The sequence below is a fragment of the Lissotriton helveticus genome, chromosome 3_1, assembly GCF_964261635.1.
Source record: "Lissotriton helveticus chromosome 3_1, aLisHel1.1, whole genome shotgun sequence".
Taxonomy (NCBI): Eukaryota; Metazoa; Chordata; class Amphibia; order Caudata; family Salamandridae; genus Lissotriton; species Lissotriton helveticus.
This window is the reverse complement of record NC_136061.1, coordinates 2093447972-2093469003: the sequence shown is the minus strand read 5'-3', so window position 1 is coordinate 2093469003 and position 21032 is coordinate 2093447972. Positions and strand designations below refer to the sequence as shown.

The window sequence follows — 21032 nt, the reverse complement described above, 5'->3', positions numbered from 1 at the left end:
TGCACAGTCAGTTTCTGCTCTCAACGCGCGTTGACTTGTGCCCTGAATTACTGCGGTGATCTGACGACCCTTTCACCCACGACCCGTCCGTCCCCAAAGTGATGGTGCCTCAACAGGCACTGGAGCCGTAGCGCTGCAGTGAGTGCAACAGAACTAAGGCCATGATAAAAATGCAGGGCCTGCGCCAGTCCTTGACTCGAGGCTGCCTGGACTGTGGCCTCTGCTCACGGTGCAGGTGGAAGTCATCGTTGCGGCTGGCTGGCTCGTGACAGCACTGCAGTGTTCCCCAAGCCACAAGTAAGTGTGCACACTGACTACCTTATCAGTCGGTTGTTTCTGACAATTGTTGCTTGTATTTCGGTCTCACTCGTACTCGCCGTGTGGCATTGAAAGATACCAGCTCCATATCACCAGGTGCGTGCTGCTCACATATATCACTAGCTCACTGTTGTACTTAGCGATTGTTTCACTAATGGACAGTCCTTCTCTATAACCTACTTCTTTTGTTAATTTTTTTATTCTAGCATTGTGATTGTTTATAACCATACTAAAAAATTATATAAATGTGCGTGCTATATAAAAATACACATAAATAAATAAAACATGTATTCCCTCCTTCTTCCCCCACCCCCGTACCCAAGCCTCCGTTTCTGTGTCGTCAGCCCATCTCCTGTATTAGAGGCGTTATCTCTGCTGGAGGATGGCTAGAGTACCGCAGGGGAAGCCTGAAGCCTTTCACCATATCAGTCGTGTTCTGTCTGCAGAGCATAGGTGGATTTTCGGACATTTACACCTGAGCCATGGTTAAGGCAACAAGGGCCTCTAGGAACTGCTGGAGCTAAGTAAGGGCATGGGCAGCGAGGGCTTCCGAAAAGGCGCACTGTTAGAACCGAGTTCGGGTACAAGAATGATAGCAAATAAATAGAAAAATATAAGAGAAACAACCACAGGCAGGGCTGTAACTGCAGCCGGTCTGATTCTCGCCTGTAGAGTGGCTCACATTCCTTGAGGTACAAGAGCACTTTAACTTTTTTCATTTCTTTAAGCGTGCATTGATAATACATTACTATTTTAAAATAACTCCAACATTGTTATCCAGATCTGTAGTGCTACTTTTTAAATAAAAATATTGTTTTATTTGATTATTGTATTTAACATTGCTTCTCTGCTTATAATATTCTAGTTAGTAGTTGCCATATATGACTAAGCAACATGTTTGCTTTTTTGCACCTGTGCATGTAGAGTACTTCGAAGTTCTATGTCTGTGAAGGGAGATTATTCTAAGTATGTGCTATTTTAATAGCACAAACCAAGACAAGTGGAGTGCTGGACAGGGTCAAAGGCACGAGTACAGTCAGCAAGCGATGGGAGAGGACGTAATATTACTGCATTGTGCTGTCTTGATCTTTAAAAAGGTGCATCTACAATTCTGTCCTCAGTTAGAGCAGTGTTGAGGCAGTTCTGATGGATACAGGGATGTTTTTCCAGATCCTTCATGCATAGATGGAGAAAGTCAATTGCCTGTTTTATCACTTTTTAGAGTTTTTGGTCACCTGTCTGGTCCACACCCTTTTAGCTTAACTACGTGTGCTTGAACACATTATCCTAAAGACCATCTCATTGCTCAAATAGGTGTCATTTCTGATATTTATGATTCCCTCATTTTCATTGCTTGATTTTGCGCGCAAGGAATTGTCACTCATAGTCGGTGAAATGTCACTCATAATTACACTGAAATTATGAAAATGTCACACATAGCAATCTGAAACCTTGGCAGCTATGCACACGAGGAGGAGGAACGTGTAGTTGCTGTTGTGGGAGCCTTACAGAGTTAATCCGACTGGCAAGCTGGTTTCAGTAGTAGGGGGGGGCGAGAGCAGTGCAAACAGCTCTCGCTATGACCCCTGGCCTTCTCTGCCAGGTCTCCGTGGGGATTGTCCAGAGTAGATTATTCTTTCCTCGCTTGAACAGCTGTCTACTCCGACTGTGAACGTAGCATACTATGACTACACATGAAGCTGGTAGGAAGTTTTTAAAGTCCTCAATTGACATTTAGCAAACAAAACGGGCGACACGTGGTGCAGCACTACTCATTCAATGTTCTGTTATCACAAATGAAAGTTAATGCAAGCGTTGATTTTTTTTATCACTCACGTTCCCTAATTGAGATGCGAGCCGTCCAGGCTGTTCAGTGAGTCCTGAGCAGGACTGTCCAGTGACAGACTGTCCTGGCGGCTGGTGCAACGCGGTTCACTGACTCCTTCCTTTGTGTCCCTCGACTGTAGCATGACTTGAATTTGGCAGGGTGCAGCAGCTGACAACACACTGCGGCCAGGCTTGGGCTGGTGCGAGCTGCAGCAGGAAGCTGCGAGAGCCATTAAAGGTTTGCGGGCTGCGTGGCAAATTTAGCAACCAGCCATCTCCCTCCCTCAAGAAACTGAACTCCCCGCTCAGACAGACAGGATGTGACGACTGTCCACCGCGCTGCCGTCGCGTACTAGCACACAACCTGACAGGGCCCCGTGAAATCAGGCTGATCTCTAGAGCCGCACCGCGGGGAAACCGCAAAAATTTTAATGAAACATTGTAGCAGTGTGTCACCACGCGGTGCTTCAGGAATTAATATGCAGCAGCCTGGCTGGGCAGATTTTTTACAATGCACTCTCAGCTGAGAGCAGATCATCTTTAACTAGTTATGAACTTACTGAGCCCAGCAAGCAGCTGCTGGCAGCTTGTCTCAGAGCGGAGCCGGCACACAGGTGCACATGTGCAGCCGGTGGCGCAGCTGGCGAGTGGCATTAAATGCGTGACACCGTGTGGACGCTTTCCTTAGCGGTCGCTCCCCTCGCCCTCTGCCTCCCTTCAGACGCTGAATTGCACAGATAAGAACATCGCGCTGCTGCCTGCCTGCCCTGAAAGAGCTCATTCAGCGCCCGGTATCGTTCTGCTGATATTTTAACTAATTATTTAATTAATAGCACACTCGGCGCCTGGATTCATTTGCCTGCATTAGTTTTGTTTATAGTAGCTGCGCACTATTGGCATTGTTTGGGGGGGGAAGAGAAAATTGTGCGGAGAGTGTTTTAAATTGTACACCACACCGGCTGTGACCCAGTTTCGTTTCAGGGACCGGGCTGCCATTTTAGGCTTGTGTTTACCTGCGTGAGCCCGTGTCTCCTCCCAGCGCTCGCCTCCCAGCTGACCCTCCCACCCACGAGTACAGCTACGGCGCCCCGTCCCACTACCATTTGTGACCGTGTGGACGCTTTCCTTAGCGGTTGCTCCCCTCGCCCTCTGCCTCCCTTCAGACGCTGAATTGCACAGATAAGAACATTGCGCTGCTGCCTGCCTGCCCTGAAAGAGCGCATTCAGCGCCCGGTATCGTTCTGCTGATATTTTAACTAATTATTTAATTAATAGCACACTCGGCGCCTGGATTCATTTGCTTGCATTAGTTTTGTTTATAGTAGCTGCGCACTATTGGCATTGTTTGGGGGGAAGAGAAAATTGTGCGGAGAGTGTTTTAAATTGTACACCACTCCGGCTGTGACCCAGTTTCGTTTCAGGGACCGGGCTGCCATTTTAGGCTTGTGTTTACCTGCGTGAGCCCGTGTCTCCTCCCAGCGCCCGCCTCCCAGCTGACCCTCCCACGCTCCGCCCCCTCCACTTTCCATTTATGACAGATGCTCCAACGCGCAGCGTTCACGCGCAGTGATCGCGCCCCAATGCGCGCCGAAGGTGCGCCAAAGGTAAGCCTGTCTACGCCCGTCCGCGCCTGGACCGCGCCCAGCGCCAGACCCCCTGGTCCCCGCAATACCCAACCCTCTAGAATCACATATGATGCCGCCACTCTCCTCGCCCTCAACCCCGGACGCACACCACAATGCTGCGTAGCCACTCCAGGATATACCCACGGCCCATTCGCCTGCCTCTCCTGCAAGTTCAACTGCTTCAGGACCCTCACCAAATCCACCTCCTCCATACACAGCTCCGACTCCAACCGCCTGAAGTGCATCCTGCTTAACACCCGCTCGGTCCACAAACACGCAATTGAACTCTGGGACCTACTCGACACTGCATCACCGGACATCGCCTTCCTTACAGAAACATGGATGAACACATCATCAGCACCCGACATCGCCATAGCCATACCGGACGCTTACAAGATTATCCGAAAAGACCGCACCAATCAAACAGGAGGAGGCATCGTCATCATCCACAGGAACACCATCAAAATCTCGACCAGCTCCGACGATAATCTTGCAAACGCCGATCATCTACACTTTCAGATCCACACCGACCCTAGGACCACACTTAGAGGCACCCTCATCTACAGGCCCCCAGGCACCCGCACTCAATTCAGCGATGACATCACGGACTTCGTCAGCCCACATACCCTCGCCTCCGAGAACTACATTCTTTTAGGAGACCTCAACTACCACCTTGAAAACAAACACGACAGGAACTCCACCACCCTCCTGGACAACCTGGCCAATCTCGGACTTAAACAACTTGTTGACTCCCCCACCCATGTAGCCGGACACACGCTCGACCCTATCTTCACCTCCAGCAAACACATCTCCTTCGATCGCACCACAACTCTCCACTGGACGGACCACAGCTGTGTTCACTTCAGCTACAAAATCACCCTGACCCACAACCGCCCACAACCCATTCCTCGGAGAAACTGGAACAAAATCACCTCCGACCAACTCCTCACATCACTCAACCAAAATCCTCCCACCCTCTCTTTGGACCCAAACCAAGCGGCCACCAATCTCAAACAATGGATCACCCACAGCGCTGACGAATTAGCACCCCTGAAAAAGCACCAGATCAAATCAGCCAGCAAAAAGGCTCCCTGGTTCAATGATGACCTCAAAAAATCCAAGAAGCTGTGCCGCACCCTGGAGAAAACATGGAGAAAAAACCCAACCACCGACAACATGACCACCCTTAAGGAAGCCACCCGCAAACACCACCAACTGATTCGTTCCGCCAATAAATCAGCATTCAAGGATCGTCTCAACAACAACACCCACAACAGCAAGGAACTTTTTAACATCATCAAAGAATTCACCAACCCCACCGCAGCATCTAACGACATCACTCCCTCCCAAGACCTCTGCGATGCATTATCCTCCTTCTTCTACAACAAAATTGCCGACATCCACAACAGCTTCGAGAATACTCCCAATGATCAACCCTCCCCACCCCCCTCAGATCCTTCTCCGCCAATTAACAACCGTAGCGCCTGGAACCCAATCACCACTGAAGACACCATCCGCCTAATGAACTTCATCCACTCTGGCTCACCAACCGACCCCTGCCCCCACCACATCTTCAACAAAGCTGACTCCATCATCGCACCCCATCTCCGTGATGTCATCAACTGCTCGTTCAACTCTGCCACCTTTCCAGAAAGCTGGAAACACGCCGAACTCAGCGCCCTCTTGAAGAAACCCACAGCAGACCCCTCCGAACTTAAAAACTATCGACCTATATCCCTCCTCCCATTCCCGGCCAAAGTCATTGAGAAAGCCGTCAACTGCCAGCTCGCCGCCTTCCTTGAATCCAACAACTCCCTCGATCCATCTCAATCCGGATTTCGAGCCAAACACAGCACCGAAACCGCCCTCATTGCAGCGACTGACGACATCCGAACACTTCTGGACAACGGAGAAACTGTAGCCCTCATTCTACTCGACCTCTCCGCCGCTTTCGACACAGTCTGCCACAGCACCCTTTTACAACGCCTCAGCAACATCGGCATTCAAGGAAAAGCCTTGGACTGGATCATCTCATTCCTCGCTGGGAGAACTCAAAGAGTCCGACTTCCCCCATTCAACTCAGAGGCCACTGAAGTCATCTGTGGCGTACCACAAGGATCTTCACTCAGTCCCACCCTCTTCAACGTTTACATGAGTCCACTCGCCTCCATCGCGCGTCAACACAACCTCAACATCATCTCTTACGCCGACGACACCCAGTTAATCCTCTCCCTCACTAAAGACCCTAACACCGCCAAAACCAATCTTCACGCAGGCATGAAAGAAGTAGCCGAATGGATGAAACATAGCCGACTAAAACTCAACTCAGACAAAACGGAGGTGCTCATCATAGGATCCTCCCCCTCTGCATGGGACAACTCTTGGTGGCCTTCCGCTCTGGGCGCAGCACCCACACCCACGGACCATGCACGTAACCTCGGTTTCATCCTAGACTCCTCTCTGTCGATGTCCAGACAAGTCAAAGCAGTCTCATCCTCCTGCTTCAACGTACTTCGCACTCTCAAAAAAATCTTCCGCTGGATCCCCCTTGAGACAAGAAAGACTGTCACCCACGCACTAGTCACGAGTCGACTGGATTATGGTAACACACTTTACGCCGGAATCACAGCAAAATCACAGAAAAAACTCCAACGCATCCAAAACGCATCAGCGAGACTCATATTAGACATCCCCCGCCAAGATCACATCACCGGACACCTAAAAGACCTCCACTGGCTTCCCGTCAACAAAAGAATTACATTCCGCCTTCTCACCCACGCACACAAGGCCCTCTACAATCTAGGACCCGAATGCCTCAACACCCGTCTGTCCTTCTACAAACCCACCCGCCAACTAAGATCATCCAATCTAGCCCTCGCTGCAGTCCCGCGCATCCGAAAATCCACCATGGGTGGCAGATCCTTCTCCTTCCTTGCTGCCAAGACCTGGAACTCACTCCCCACTCAGCTCCGCCTTACTCAAAACCACATCTCCTTCAGAAAAGAACTTAAAACCTGGCTATTCGACAAATAATGAACCCCTTCCCCAAGCGCCTTGAAACCCCACGGGTGAGTAGTGCGCTATACAAATGCCTGAACTTGAACTTGAACAATGCATTTCAGTGCGGTGATGAGAAACACCACACTGAAATGCGTGAGCGTCACACCTGATGCGTGATAGTTGGCAGGCATGCGTGTGCAATCATGTAGTGTAGCTAGCGTAAGCGTCCACCAGAGTAGACAATTCAATTCAATAATCTTTATTTCGTTGCAATTGCATCATAAAAGATATACAATTAAAATTCATTAAATACAATTTTGTAATAATCAAAAACACAGGTGGGATATGGGGTGCCTGCTCAGAATTACATTACATTATCAGTTCAATTCATCCCGGTATACATCATCTTATTTGAATCATGGTATTAAGGCCAAAAAAGTCATCACACATTTTGAATAAATATAGAATTAAAAGTAATCAACATATTTACAAGCTAAAAGAACAATTAAATTTGTAACCACCATGGCATAATAATTAAAAATTACAATGAAGTGGTAAAAAATAATACATGTTTGGTATACCCAACCATAAAGTTGGGTACTCGGTCATCCTTTGATTATGGCATATATAATGATCAAGATAATATTAGTTTTAAGAGGGCCTCATGAGTTTATATAGTTAGAAATGAAGACCCATTTTTAATCTAATAAAATTAGCAGCAAGAAGAAATCTACTGATGCCAAACACAACTACTTGATTGGTGTCTGTTTTTAAGATTCTACCAGCCTCCTTATAGGAATTCAAACCAATAATGCGACATAGCAGCACTATCCACTTTTTCCTTGACTTCGCATAACTGGGGCAGAAAAATAATATATGTAAGACATCTTCCCGTGCGCTGTTAGAGCATAGAGTGCAGAGATCACTGTTTGTCTTCACCCAACTTTTCTCAAGGGCTTTAGTTCTCAATGTTCCATACCTGTATTTTATATACAAGGTTTTAGCTAGTGGCGGCTGTACCTCATCCAAAAATGTCTCAAAGTGTGCCACATCTTTAACCAGTAAAAAAATTTCAGTTAAGGGGCCATGGATTTTTATGTATGCTGAATCATAACTTATATAGGACCAAAAAGACATTTTAACAATTTTTCTTGAACCCACACTCATCGATTCTGGCTCGCTCCAAAAATGGGCTAGTCCTAGTTTAACTAGCCAGGATCTTACATGCTTTAACCAGTAAATTTTGCTGCCACTATCTAGATCCATGACTTCTTTCAACCCGTTTTTATATTCCTTCAGTTCGGGGGTTGTCCATAATCTGACCCACAGCAATAATGGTCTCAGCATTGCATGTTGGTCAGTACGTTTAATATTCAGATCCAAAAATAGTGGTATCAGTGGGGTGTTAATGGGCACTTTTAATAATCCCCTAAAAAACTTGTTCTCAAGAGTTTCAAAGGTTTTCCTACATGCTGGTCCCCATAATTCTGCTCCATATAGTACTGCTGATTGGACCTTATACCTAAAGATCTCTAAAGCTGGGGTAACTGCCTTATTCAGACATTTATTATGTCTTTTTAAAATTGGGAGGCAGTTTTGTTTGAACACTATTTTCGTTTTTTCTAGCTGCGGTCTCCATGCTAGTACTGAATCAATTAATACAACTAAATATGTAAAATTCTGCTCATGATCTAATTTGTGACCATTTAGCATTAGGTTTTTTCTAAAACTTTTTTGCGGGCTCAGTGCCATATATTTTGTTTTTTTTATGTTAATTTCTAACCCCTTAAGATTGCAATATGACTGGAACCTTTCTAATAGATTCTGGAGACCCCGCGGTGTTTGTGAAATGAGGATGGTGTCGTCCGCAAAAAGGAATGAGGGAACCCGTTCACCCCCCAATCTAGGTGAATCATTATCACACTTCTCCATATAGGACGGGATGTCATTAACAAAAAGGGAGAAGAGTGTAGGAGCCAGCACGCATCCCTGGCGTACTCCCCTTTTTATAGGGATGGATTGTGAGATTTCCCCATTTGGGCCCCACCTAACCTTAGCGTAATTCTCCTTGTGCAGACCTTTCACCAAATTTAACAAATCCCCTGGGAGTCCCTGGCATTTCAAGGATTCCCATAGTAGATCTCGGGGGATAAGGTCAAATGCTGCTCGTAGGTCAACAAATGCCACATACAAGTGGCCTTTGCGAATGATGACATATTTCCAGTACAAGCAGCATAGCCTTAATACCTGATCCATGGTTCCTGTTTTTTCTCTGAAGCCCGCTTGATATTTTGTTAAAACTGATTCTTGTTCCAACCATGTATTAATACGGTTTAATATATGCCTGGCATATATTTTTGGGGTTATATCTAAAAAACTTATGGGGCGATAGTTAGCTGGATCGCTTCTGTCCCCCTTTTTAAAAATTTTGATAATTTCTGCGCCATTCCATGTATCCGGGATTGGTTAGTAGACACATCATAATGTTAGCAGAACGGACCCTTTCGTTTTTTCAGTGTGCGACGAACTTCTGGGTTTTTCTGGTGATTAAGTTATGTAACCTAAGGGCATTATACGAGAAGGTTTTTTTCTGGTACAGCAAATGTTGGGGCACATGTTTGCCTTCATTATATCTTGCCATCTGGGACGCGCTGAGGAGTTGCTCGTGCAAGGTTTTCCATTTCCATGTCCTTGACTAGTTTCACTGGTTACTATGTGGATAGCTCAGTGGGTTGCTGCTTTTGTCACAGAGATCCCTTTGTTACTTGTGGTTCAGCAACACCTGGTGCTGAGGTTAGGGTGGAGGGAGCTGATTATTTTAACATAATAGGTTTAAAAGTGCCTGCTGCAGAGTTAGAGTTCCTCTTTGCTCAAATGGCTGCAATACCTGATATTTGTTTGTTTCCATGTACTTCAGTGCATGATTTTGGTCGTGAAAAAGTGCCACTCGAAGTGTCACACATTTAGTCGTGAATGTCACTCATAGGTACACTGTAACTATGAACATGTCACACATCAACAATCTGAAACCTTGGCAGCTATGGTAACCGGTTACATGTTACGAAATCAATCCTGCTTGTTTGCATTTGTAGTACCAACTGTAAATGTACCCCAGAAAACACAAGGTCACATGAACACGAAATGGAAGACAGACTGAGAAAGGGTGTGGTACGAACAAGTAGCAGGGTTCGTTTGCTCACCTATAGGGTGATTAATATAGGGCGTCTTCTCCGGATCCTTGCGGCGCTGGCGTTTGTGTTTTCGGGCAGCGAAATCCACTGCTTCTAACAACGATCCAACATCCGAGATCATACTTCCTTCTTAGACGACCTGGCAGATGTAGTGCGCTTACAGCCGAGCAACGTCCATGTAGCAACAAAATGCGTCATCATGGCTGCCAATGTTGCGTGTTACTTTCGCTTTTGATCCAAGTGGCTGCTCACGGTGACTGGGCGATTATTTGCGCATGCGCTGCATCTCCCTGTCCTATAACACGGAAGTGAATTTCATAAAACACCATGGACGCTAACAAGAGACTTGCTGAAATTGTGCTATAGCTTTTTCAGTAGACTGGGGACTACTTCAATAATTGGACTCACTAACAAGTGTAACTGAAAATCTCCGATATGGCGAAGAATGTGAGACAGATTTGTGTGCTTTCTCAACCGGACAAACCGCATTTCTTGCAAATTTCATGGGAAAAAGACATAGGCTTCGGATTCGCTGTGATTCTCAGCGATGGCCTATCAGCATGGTCTGGGAAAGTGTCTAACGAGGAGGTGTCGAAAGATGCTGCCGACATGGAAATGGAACGGGAAAAGTATGTTGACGAACTGAAGAAAGCGCTGATTAAGGGAACAGCACAGACTAGCAAGTATGTTTTTGATTTCTCTAAATATGACGTGGAAGACGATTGCTACATTTTTTCATATGATAAAAACCTGAAAGACGTTGTGTTCAGACTTGGATCACTAAAATTAAGAAATGTCCCTAACCCAGTTCGATTTGTAACTGACTTGATCAGCTACTGCCTCAATGACTCTGCAGCCCTGCGCGAGCAAAATGAGCACTTGCAAAGAGAAAACAACCGGCTCCTCAGTGACTGGAACGACATGCAAGGGCAATTGGAAGCATGGGTACGTTCAAAAGAAGAACTGGAGCAGGATATCTACACAAGGTTCACCCTGGTTCTTAATGAGAAAAAGGCCAAGATCAGAACCTTACAGGATAAATTGAAAGATGCGCAAGAAAAGCTTGATAGGAATGTTTCAGAAGCTCCTCTACCCACAAAAGGAAATAACGAAGACTATGACATGAGCACCGATGAGGAAAACAAGAACGAGACTCCACGCTCCACAGTAGAAACTGTGGCACCGAATACTTTGTCAAGACGTCATTCACTTCTCAGCAGCACAGATGATGTTCCGGATGTTGCTCCAACCAGAAAGCGGAGACATCGGGTCCAAAAAAATCTTGGCCAAGAAGCTTCATGTGCGACACAAAAAACGGTGGTTCAACAGAAGCAAAGGAGTAATCCAGTTCCGCCAGAGAAAGCCGTCAAAAAACCCTCCTCAAGGAAAAGGTCGTTGGAGGTAATGGAAAGCACTGAAGATCCAGATGATCTGTTCAATGACATGTAATTTGTTGATTGTGTATATTTTGATAATAAATTGAATCGTGATTAGTAAAAAGCAAGACACATTTATTTTTGGAGTTTTTTGTCTGGAATCAGAATACTGCCGTTCAGCCTCATGAATGCTTTGAGATTATGAGAAGAACGCACACCAAGATAGCGAAATTTGGGTAGGAGTGGGAAAGAAGCAGATATAAACATTGCTATTAAGGAGTATAGAGTGAAGAATATATAAGGTCAGGGAGAGGAGACAGAGGAATGTCTGGAAATCAAGGCAGAAAGAGCAGACAAAATGGTCTTCGGCGAAAGATTTTGATGAAACCACTATCAGTTTTGATACGTATGGCTTCAGTATATGGAATTGGTGACCCTCTGAGCTCCTTGAAGTACTGTAAACGTGCAGAAATACAATACTGATGCAAGTTAAAATTTGGCAGGCTAAAGCACAATTCACCTGGCCATAATATTTGTGTGTTGAAATTGAAAAGGTGGTATATTGTTAAATGGAAAGATCCTTCCAGGAGTCAGACCAAACCAGTTTTCTGCTTTTTTAGGTCTTGCCTGCTTGAGCATGCGTTCTCGCTTGCAAGTTGTGACATGTACTCCAATGATGATTGAGACGGAGAAGGGTTGAAACATGACTTTATTTGGTCCGTAAGAATAAAGAACAACACGACCTCAGCCACAGCTCTGACTATGCCCAGGTGACAGCCTGAACACACACAGCGGCGCTCGCCTTGGAACCTTGAGTGTGGTTACATTCTAAATGATGTCACCACGGGATGTCCCACTACGCGCAGCGCCGTGAAAGGGGGGGGAGCACGGTGAGTGGGAGATACCACACAAGTCTTTTGCATTGAGTGATGGACTTGAAGCCCGTTCATTGCTTACAATTCGTTGGTTTTCTTGTCACTTTTCTTTGCTGCCTTCTAATTGGGCAGCATTTGACAGACGTCTTTCCTCTGTCCATCCACTGCTCGTGCTGTGATTCAGGTACTATTTGTTGTGTCCCTCCCACTCGTCGTCTGTTTTGCTTAAAGCCCTCCCTCGCACAATCCTTGTATTTTGGTTTTATACCTCGCTCTTAGGGTTACCAACTGGCATGGGTGCAAATTCAGGACGGTTAGTGTAAAAATTCAGGACAAAGGGTCAAAATTTAGGACAAAAATTCAGAACAGAAGGTCAAAATTCAGGACAAAAATTTGGGACAAAACATAAGTTTTACAGACATATCAGAGGAGGTGGCTCAATAATATATAAGTAAATAGACAACCAAAATAAATTCAAGTCAAAATAAGTTCATATAAGGTTGAGCGAATCGTGCACTTCACAGTTTTTCAGTACATCGGGCCCTTTCTGCAATCAAGATTTGTGCTAGTAACAATAAACATTAATAAATAGTATTTTTTTTTATTTGTATGTTGAAATCTGTCTTTTAAATGTACAGTGAAAACGCTGTTAGTTATTTTATTTTTTATTTTCTCCAGCATGGCACCAAGACAAAAGCAGAATGCTTTGCACTAGTCCCATGCAGGAGAAGGCACACCACATGCTGTCACTACAATTGGGCCCACTGTCATTCTAAAGTGCTAATCAGCTGCAGTCTCAGAATGACAATAGGCCAGTCCACAGTCTGCGCAAGGTCCGGGAGGGGCGGCTGCAGGCAGCCTCTACAGCATGGGTACTCACAAACTTTCTCTCAGGGGCCAAATTTACAGTGTGGTTTGTGGCCGAGGGCCGCACATGTGGAGGCGGGGTCAGTGGGGGAGGGGGAAGGGGCTAGAAAGAAAAAAACTGTGACCATGAAGTTGAACACAGGCCCCTGCAACTGACGCGTTCATCCACTGAGCCAACAGACCAGCATACACACACATCTCTCTCCCTCCCTCCTTCTATCTCTCTCTCTCGCTCCCTCCTTCCCTCTCTCTCTGTCTCCCTCTGTCTCTCTCTGTCTTTTCTCTCTGTCTCCCTCCCTCTCTTTCCTTCCCTCTCTGTCTCCCTCCGTCTGTCTCCCTCTATCTGTGTCCCACTTTCCATCTCCCTCCCTCCCTCTGTCTGTCTCCCTCCCTCCGCCTATCTCCCTCTGTCTGTCTCCCTCCCTCTGTCTGTCTCCCTCCCTCTATCTGTCACCCTCCGTCTGTCTGTCTGTCTCCCTCCCTTTGTCTGTCTCCCTCTATCTGTCTCCTTTCTCCCTCTGTCTGTCTCTCTTTCTGTCTGTCTCTATCGCTGTATGTCTCTACCTCTATCTGTCTCTGCCTCTATCTGTCTGTCTGTCCCTGTCTTTGACCCTATCTAGCTCTGTCTGTCCCTGTCTCTGCCTCTATCTGTCTCTATATGTCTTTATCTGTCTCTATCTCTATCTGTCTCACCTCACCCGGCTCTCACTCCCTGCTGCCCTTGTCACCTCACCCGTCTCTCACTCCTGCCCTCAGTCACCTCACCCGGCTCTAACTCCCTGCTGCCCTCCCACCTCCTTCACCCGGGCTCTCACTCCCTGCTCTGCCCTCCCACCTCCCTCACCCGGGCTCTCACTCCCTGCTCTGCCCTCCCACCTCCCTCACCCGGGCTCTCACTCCCTGCTCTGCCCTCCTACCTCCCTCACCCGGGCTTTCACTCCCTGCTCTGCCCTCCTACCTCCCTCACCCGGGCTCTCACTCCCTGCTCTGCCCTCCTACCTCCCTCACCCGGGCTTTCACTCCCTGCTCTGCCCTCCTACCTCCCTCACCCGGGCTCTCACTCCCTGCTCTGCCCTCCCACCTCACCCAGCTCTCACTCCCTGCTCTGCCCTCCCACCTCCCTCACCCGGGCTCTCACTCCCTGCTCTGCCCTCCCACCTCACCCGGGCTCTCACTCCCTGCTCTGCCCTCCCACCTCACCCGGGCTCTCACTCCCTGCTCTGCCCTCCCACCTCCCTCACCCGGACTCTCACTCCCTGCTCTGCCCTCCCACCTCCCTCACCCGGGCTCTCACTCCCTGCTCTGCCCTCCCACCTCCCTCACCTGGGCTCTCACTCCCTGCTCTGCCCTCCCACCTCCCTCACCCGGGCTCTCACTCCCTGCTCTGCCCTCCCACCTCCCTCACCCGGGCTCTCACTCCCTGCTCTGCCCTCCCACCTCCCTCACCCGGGCTCTCACTCCCTGCTCTGCCCTCCCACCTCACCCAGCTCTCACTCCCTGCTCTGCCCTCCCACCTCCCTCACCCGGCTCTCACTCCCTGCTCTGCCCTCCCACCTCCCTCACCCGGGATCTCACTCCCTACTCTGCCCTCCCACCTCACCAGGGCTCTCACTCCCTGCTCTGCCCTCCCACCTCCCTCACCCGGTCTCTCACTCCCTGCTCTGCCCTCCCACCTCCCTCACCCGGGCTCTCACTCCCTGCTCTGCCCTCCCACCTCCCTCACCCGGGCTCTCACTCCCTGCTTTGCCCTCCCACCTCCCTCACCCGGGCTCTCACTCCCCGCTCTGCCCTCCCACCTCCCTCACCCGGGCTCTCACTCCCTGCTCTGCCCTCCCACCTCACCCAGCTCTCACTACCTGCTCTGCCCTCCCACCTCCCTCACCCGGGCTCTCACTCCCTGCTCTGCCCTCCCACCTCCCTCACCCGGGATCTCACTCCCTACTCTGCCCTCCCACCTCACCAGGGCTCTCACTCCCTGCTCTGCCCTCCCACCTCACCAGGGCTCTCACTCCCTGCTCTGCCCTCCCACCTCCCTCACCCGGGCTCTCACTCCCTGCTCTGCCCTCCCACCTCCCTCACCCGGGCTCTCACTCCCTGCTCTGCCCTCCTACCTCACCCGGGCTCTCACTCCCTGCTCTGCCCTCCCACCTCACCCGGGCTCTCACTCCCTGCTCTGCCCTCCCACCTCCCTCACCCGGACTCTCACTCCCTGCTCTGCCCTCCCACCTCCCTCACCCGGGCTCTCACTCCCTGCTCTGCCCTCCCACCTCCCTCACCCGGGCTCTCACTCCCTGCTCTGCCCTCCCACCTCCCTCACCCGGGCTCTCACTCCCTGCTCTGCCCTCCCACCTCCCTCACCCAGGTTCTCACTCCCTGCTCTGCCCTCCCACCTCCCTCACCCGGGCTCTCACTCCCTGCTCTGCCCTCCCACCTCACCCAGCTCTCACTCCCTGCTCTGCCCTCCCACCTCCCTCACCCGGCTCTCACTCCCTGCTCTGCCCTCCCACCTCCCTCACCCGGGATCTCACTCCCTACTTTGCCCTCCCACCTCACCAGGGCTCTCACTCCCTGCTCTGCCCTCCCACCTCCCTCACCCGGGCTCTCACTCCCTGCTCTGCCCTCCCACCTCCCTCACCCGGGCTCTCACTCCCTGCTCTGCCCTCCCACCTCCCTCACCCGGGCTCTCACTCCCTGCTTTGCCCTCCCACCTCCCTCACCCGGGCTCTCACTCCCCGCTCTGCCCTCCCACCTCCCTCACCCGGGCTCTCACTCCCTGCTCTGCCCTCCCACCTCACCCAGCTCTCACTACCTGCTGCTCTGCCCTCCCACCTCCCTCACCCGGGCTCTCACTCCCTGCTCTGCCCTCCCACCTCCCTCACCCGGGATCTCACTCCCTACTCTGCCCTCCCACCTCACCAGGGCTCTCACTCCCTGCTCTGCCCTCCCACCTCACCAGGGCTCTCACTCCCTGCTCTGCCCTCCCACCTCCCTCACCCGGGCTCTCACTCCCTGCTCTGCCCTCCCACCTCCTTCACCCGGGCTCTCACTCCCTGCTCTGCCCTCCTACCTCCCTCACCTGGGCATTCACTCCCTGCTCTGCCCCCCTACCTCCCTCACCCGGGCTCTCACTCCCTGCTCTGCCCTCCCACCTCCCTCACCCGGGATCTCACTCCCTACTCTGCCCTCCCACCCGGGCTCTCACTCCCTGCTCTGCCCTCCCACCTCCCTCACCCGGGCTCTCACTCCCTGCTCTGCCCTCCCACCTCACCCAGCTCTCACTCCCTGCTCTGCCCTCCCACCTCCCTCACCCGGGCTCTCACTCCCTGCTCTGCCCTCCCACCTCCCTCACCCGGGCTCTCACTCCCTGCTCTGCCCTACCACCTCACCCAGCTCTCAGTTCCTGCTGTCCTCCCCCCTTCCCCCTTTCCCCCCTCTCCCCCCTCTCCCCTGTGTGTCAGCCTTGGGACTTATGAGGTGAAATCTTTTCCTCGATATTGTTCATGTGTAAAAATGACAAAATAATGAGTAACACTAGCACCAAATGTGCTCCGTTATACCGCATGATTTGCCTTTTCTTGCCACGTAAGATCGTAAACCAAGAAGTATAATTTGTTTCTTCCCTGCCGCATAATTCCAGTGTCCCTGCACATACAGCACCAGTTTCCATTACAGACATAATAACTAAAATAACAAGGGCAGCAGTAGTGCTTAGTTTGAGCATGTAGTTTCTTTCTGGGTGGGCGGGGGGGGGGGAGCGGGAGTGTTTTTTGGGACAGGCACCTATTTTTCCTCTTCAGACAGTTCCAAAATCAAATGAGGGAAAACACACAAAGGGGAAAGGAGGAGGAAAAGAAAGGCTGAAAAAAATGTCGAAGTGAAAAAGCAGGAATCTCCAAGAGTGTGACAAAGGGTAAAGAGCGTCTACAGAGGCCGAAGGCGGATTTAAATTTACGCAGCGGAGCACTGACAATTAATACAGCCTGGGCTGACACAGCCTCCCGGGCACCCCAGTACTTCACACGTCTTTAATCGACCATTTGTTTGTTGATGAGGCTTTGTTCACCTCTTAGCGCCCCTGCAGCTCCACTCTTGACTGTGGCTGGAATCGCCCAGGCCCCCACAGAGCAGTGTCTCTGACGCACTGCTGCTACAGAGGTGTTTACTGAAGTAAAAAAAAACACACACACAGGTGCGATGTCTCAAGCTCCGCGGGCCGCCACTGAAGGCTTGCCTGGCCTCTACTGGCCCACGGGCTGTACTTTGAGTACCCCTGCTCTACAGATTAAAAGAAGAGCTAGAGGCCCGAGTGAAATCTTTTAAACTCACGGGGCCTCTCGCATGGAAAACAGCATTCCTTACTGAATATTCCTATTTCGATTTTAGTATGATGTCTGTAAGGCGTCCGTAATTTGAGATCCCCAAATTACGGACGCCTTACAGACATCATACTAAAATGACGGACAGTCCGTGAAATTTACGGACGGTTGGTCACCCTACTCGCTCTCTCAATTTTGCTTCTGTCCCACCCTCCGTCCTTTTATCCATCCCACCTGCCCCATCTGTTTCTCCTCCCCATCTCCATTTCATTTCTCCACCAGTTTCTTCTCCCCCCCCCCCCCCCCCGAAAAAAATAAAAAGCGATATGGTGTCCTGCTTTCCACCAATCAACAGCCCTTCTGTTCACCATCCTCCTCCATGAGCCAATAGCTTGCCCATAGGCGAGACCTGTTGGCTTTGACAATGCTTGGTACTTTTACAGCTCGGTACCAATCGCATATTTCATATATAGTATATATAGAGATGTGCAGAGTGTAATATGCTATTTATTACCATTGTTGAGTGTTGGGAGGGGCACGGACTCGTGCGAGGCAGCCTTGTGGATCATGATGCCACTACCCTCCCTAAACTAACTAATAGCATATAACTCCTGCACATCTGCCTATGTGGTTTATGTGACGACTTGTATATTTTTTTTTTTTAAAAAGTATGTTACCAAAACTAGGATACAAAGGCATACATTTGTGCATTGAGGTAAAATCACGTTGAAAATGCCTCATAACCATTAGGAGAGTGTTTCCCTTTGTAAAGTAATTGCAGCATACAATCTGTGAGGCGGAAAATAGTATTTTTCTCATGACTTCAACTGTACCGTAGTAATAAGCTGGAAATTGGTCTTTGTTCTATAGTAATGTGTGAATGTGCATTGAAAGTATGTGACACAATTTGGGACAAGTGTACTAATAAACAAAGATTTACACATTCATTAATACAGTGCAAACGTGATATTAACACAATAGAGTCTAAGTGTCTTCAGAGAACTCTAATGAATCACATATTCTATACTAGAATCACTTTACAAGAGAAACCAACTAGGGCTTAAGTCACAAGACCTAGTATTAGTGATTTTATCTCACTGCCCAAATTAAGCTCCTTGTTTTCTGGTTATAGTCAACTCCTTTGTTTATAAATACCAAATGAAAATAACAGCATGGTGTAAACCATACATGCAGCTCTGCTGAGTGCAGTATGGTATGTTTTTTCTAGCCTTCGCTTTTTGTGAATCCCGGCCCCTCACCATACTCAACAAGGATTATTCATAGAATATTACACCCTGCGCATCTGCATTTGTCCTACACCTGTTCTGTTGCTTTTATTTCACAAAATCTAGTTAAAGATATACGTGAAGCTAAGAGTAAAGAGGGCAGTACCATGAATGTAAAATATATGTATGTTTATAAGACAACAGCACCACACATATAACTATATACCACATTGCCAGTGCCACCATCCACCTGTGTATGTAGTAATCAACGGGGTCAACTCAATAACCCTAAGAAACAGGGTAGTTATAACATATCAATTAATTGAAGTGAACCAATTTATTGCTATATCATGAACCTGTGGCTCAAATGGGTTTCCATTGAAAATGCATTTCTTGATTTGCCTAGAACTTTTGAGCCCATGGAACGATTTGCAGTAAATGAGTTAATAGATTGTCAAAGTCAGCTAAATTTGAGTAGGGCAAATGTTGTAAATATTTGTGCAGGAAAAAAAAGTTACGGGAGAGGGGTGGGGAAAAAAAGGGTTTTCCCATTTTAACTCCCATAAGGAATGTTGCTAGTATAAATCAGTTAAGTTATTTTTGAGATATTATCGTTTATAAAACTTGGCAACTAGGATTTTAAATCTCTGCCATTTTAACGTGCAAGTCTTGACTCAAATCCTGGCAATCATTTTTAAAAATTGTTTGCAAAATGTAATTGGCTGAGTTAGGGATGAAAACCTTTAATAGCAATTTTCAACATCCTTAAATTATACAACTTGTGCATTTAATGCAGTGGTAAAAAAAAACACAGTCATTGGTACCATTGCCAAAAGTGTGTGGTAGCTAATGTTTGCTATTTTACAATTAGCATTCAAAGTATTCTTCATTCCATGTAAGTATTCCTTTATTCCATGTTCCTAACCAAGTTTCTTTACTGCAGTCATTACTTACCTTATTGTTATTGTATATGTGCATTGGTTGAGCTTCATCTTACTGATGACATTCCACATTCTAGGATGGAGGTTCTTATTCAGTTGGTTACCAATCTAGCTGGTTGGTGGATGGTCCAATAAAGACTGGAATTGAACACTTATGCCTAAGTGTTATCATTACTTTATTTTGGTGACTATTTGTGAAGAACCCATAAGGAGCATTGTTGGACCTGCGATGGGCAAGCCCAGCACAAAGGGGGTAGCTTGGCTCAAGTGACGAGGCAAGTGAAGGCTGTAGTGTTAAGCCGGCTCTGACCCAATAATAACTCCCTGCACACCACACAAAAAGAAGGACACCACACCACTGTTATAGAAAAATACGTTTCGTTTATGTAAAAGTTCTCTGGGTTTGAAGGAAGTTCACTTAGGTAATCACATTCACATTTCTTACATGGGTTTGATTAGCTGTGTACTGGTTTCTCAGGAATAAATAGTTGGACTCTAATAAATAAATATACTGGATAAATATCAGGATTCAATACATTAGAATAAATATCAGCAATGACTGGAATAAATATCAGCAATGACTGGAATAAATATCAGCAATGACTGGAATAAATATCGGGGCGTGGCTTGGACGCCGATGGCGGAGGTCGCCTAGCGTCTTAGCTCCACGGCCGAGCTCCTATTTATCCTGTTGTAGGGGATCCTTGAAGACACCATTACCCCTCCGGCACACTTCAGGAGACCCGCTTGCCCTCCCACGACCTTGGTGGCCCGCGGGGACCCCTGGACGGAGTAAAAAGCCGAGAGAAGACAGCGGCGAAGGAAAGCCCAAGACCGGGACCCCGAGATACGAGGTAGCCCTGCCGCGTCGAGCGTTACCCACCCCCGCTAGGACAGACCGTCGCCTGCTACCCCGAAGATCCCCATGCCGGGGGCCTGAGGCTAGGACCGGGTGAGAGGCGGAGGCGCGGGGGAGGGGCGGCGCGACCCGACCGCGACCGGGAGGAGGTTCGGACTACTGCCGGCGGCGGAAGCGTGACCGCCTGACCAGGAGCTCGCCGAGTGGCGTTGGCAAACCAGCTGTGAGCATTGCGGGACACCCCTGGGCCCCTGGCAGCACTGATTACGTGCCGATAAGCTCCATGATGTGGCGCTGAGCTGCGGCGGACGGGGGAGGAGCGGTGAAGACGGAGGGCCCATTGGTGAGGCCGCCCTTCCTACCAGGACATTACGTGAGAGAAAACGTGGCCCACTGATAGCCTGAGGAGGGCGCCTGAAGACGATGCCCAGGAGCTGGCACAGCCCCCTATACTCGCAGAAGAGAGTCCTACGCCAAGCGTTATGAGGGAGTGGGGATGCTGTTGACCTGCGGGGACCTCCAGTGGACCTGAGATCCAGGAGTACAACCCCAGAACTCTGGAAGCGTTTCTACTATTACCCCCGCCGGCCTGCTGTGCGACAGCGGACACG

At 48.9% G+C, this 21032-nt stretch overlaps 2 protein-coding genes across 2 annotated transcripts in view; one reads left to right on the top strand and one right to left on the bottom strand.

Moving 5' to 3' along the window:
- The window catches only part of HDDC3 (HD domain containing 3), a 127336-nt gene extending 117128 nt beyond the window's left edge, over positions 1–10208 (bottom strand). The window contains exon 1 of the mRNA XM_078683254.1: positions 9971–10208. Within this exon, the coding sequence (XP_078539380.1) occupies positions 9971–10082 (112 nt within the window). The 5' untranslated portion in view covers positions 10083–10208. The remainder of the gene's footprint in view (positions 1–9970) is intronic.
- Positions 10209–10259: 51 nt separating this feature from the next.
- XRCC4 (X-ray repair cross complementing 4) lies at positions 10260–11467 on the top strand. The gene has a single exon (XM_078683252.1). It carries the CDS (start codon positions 10397–10399, stop codon positions 11408–11410), a length of 1014 nt encoding a protein of 337 aa, XP_078539378.1. The 5' UTR covers positions 10260–10396; the 3' UTR covers positions 11411–11467.
- Positions 11468–21032: the final 9565 nt, after the last annotated feature.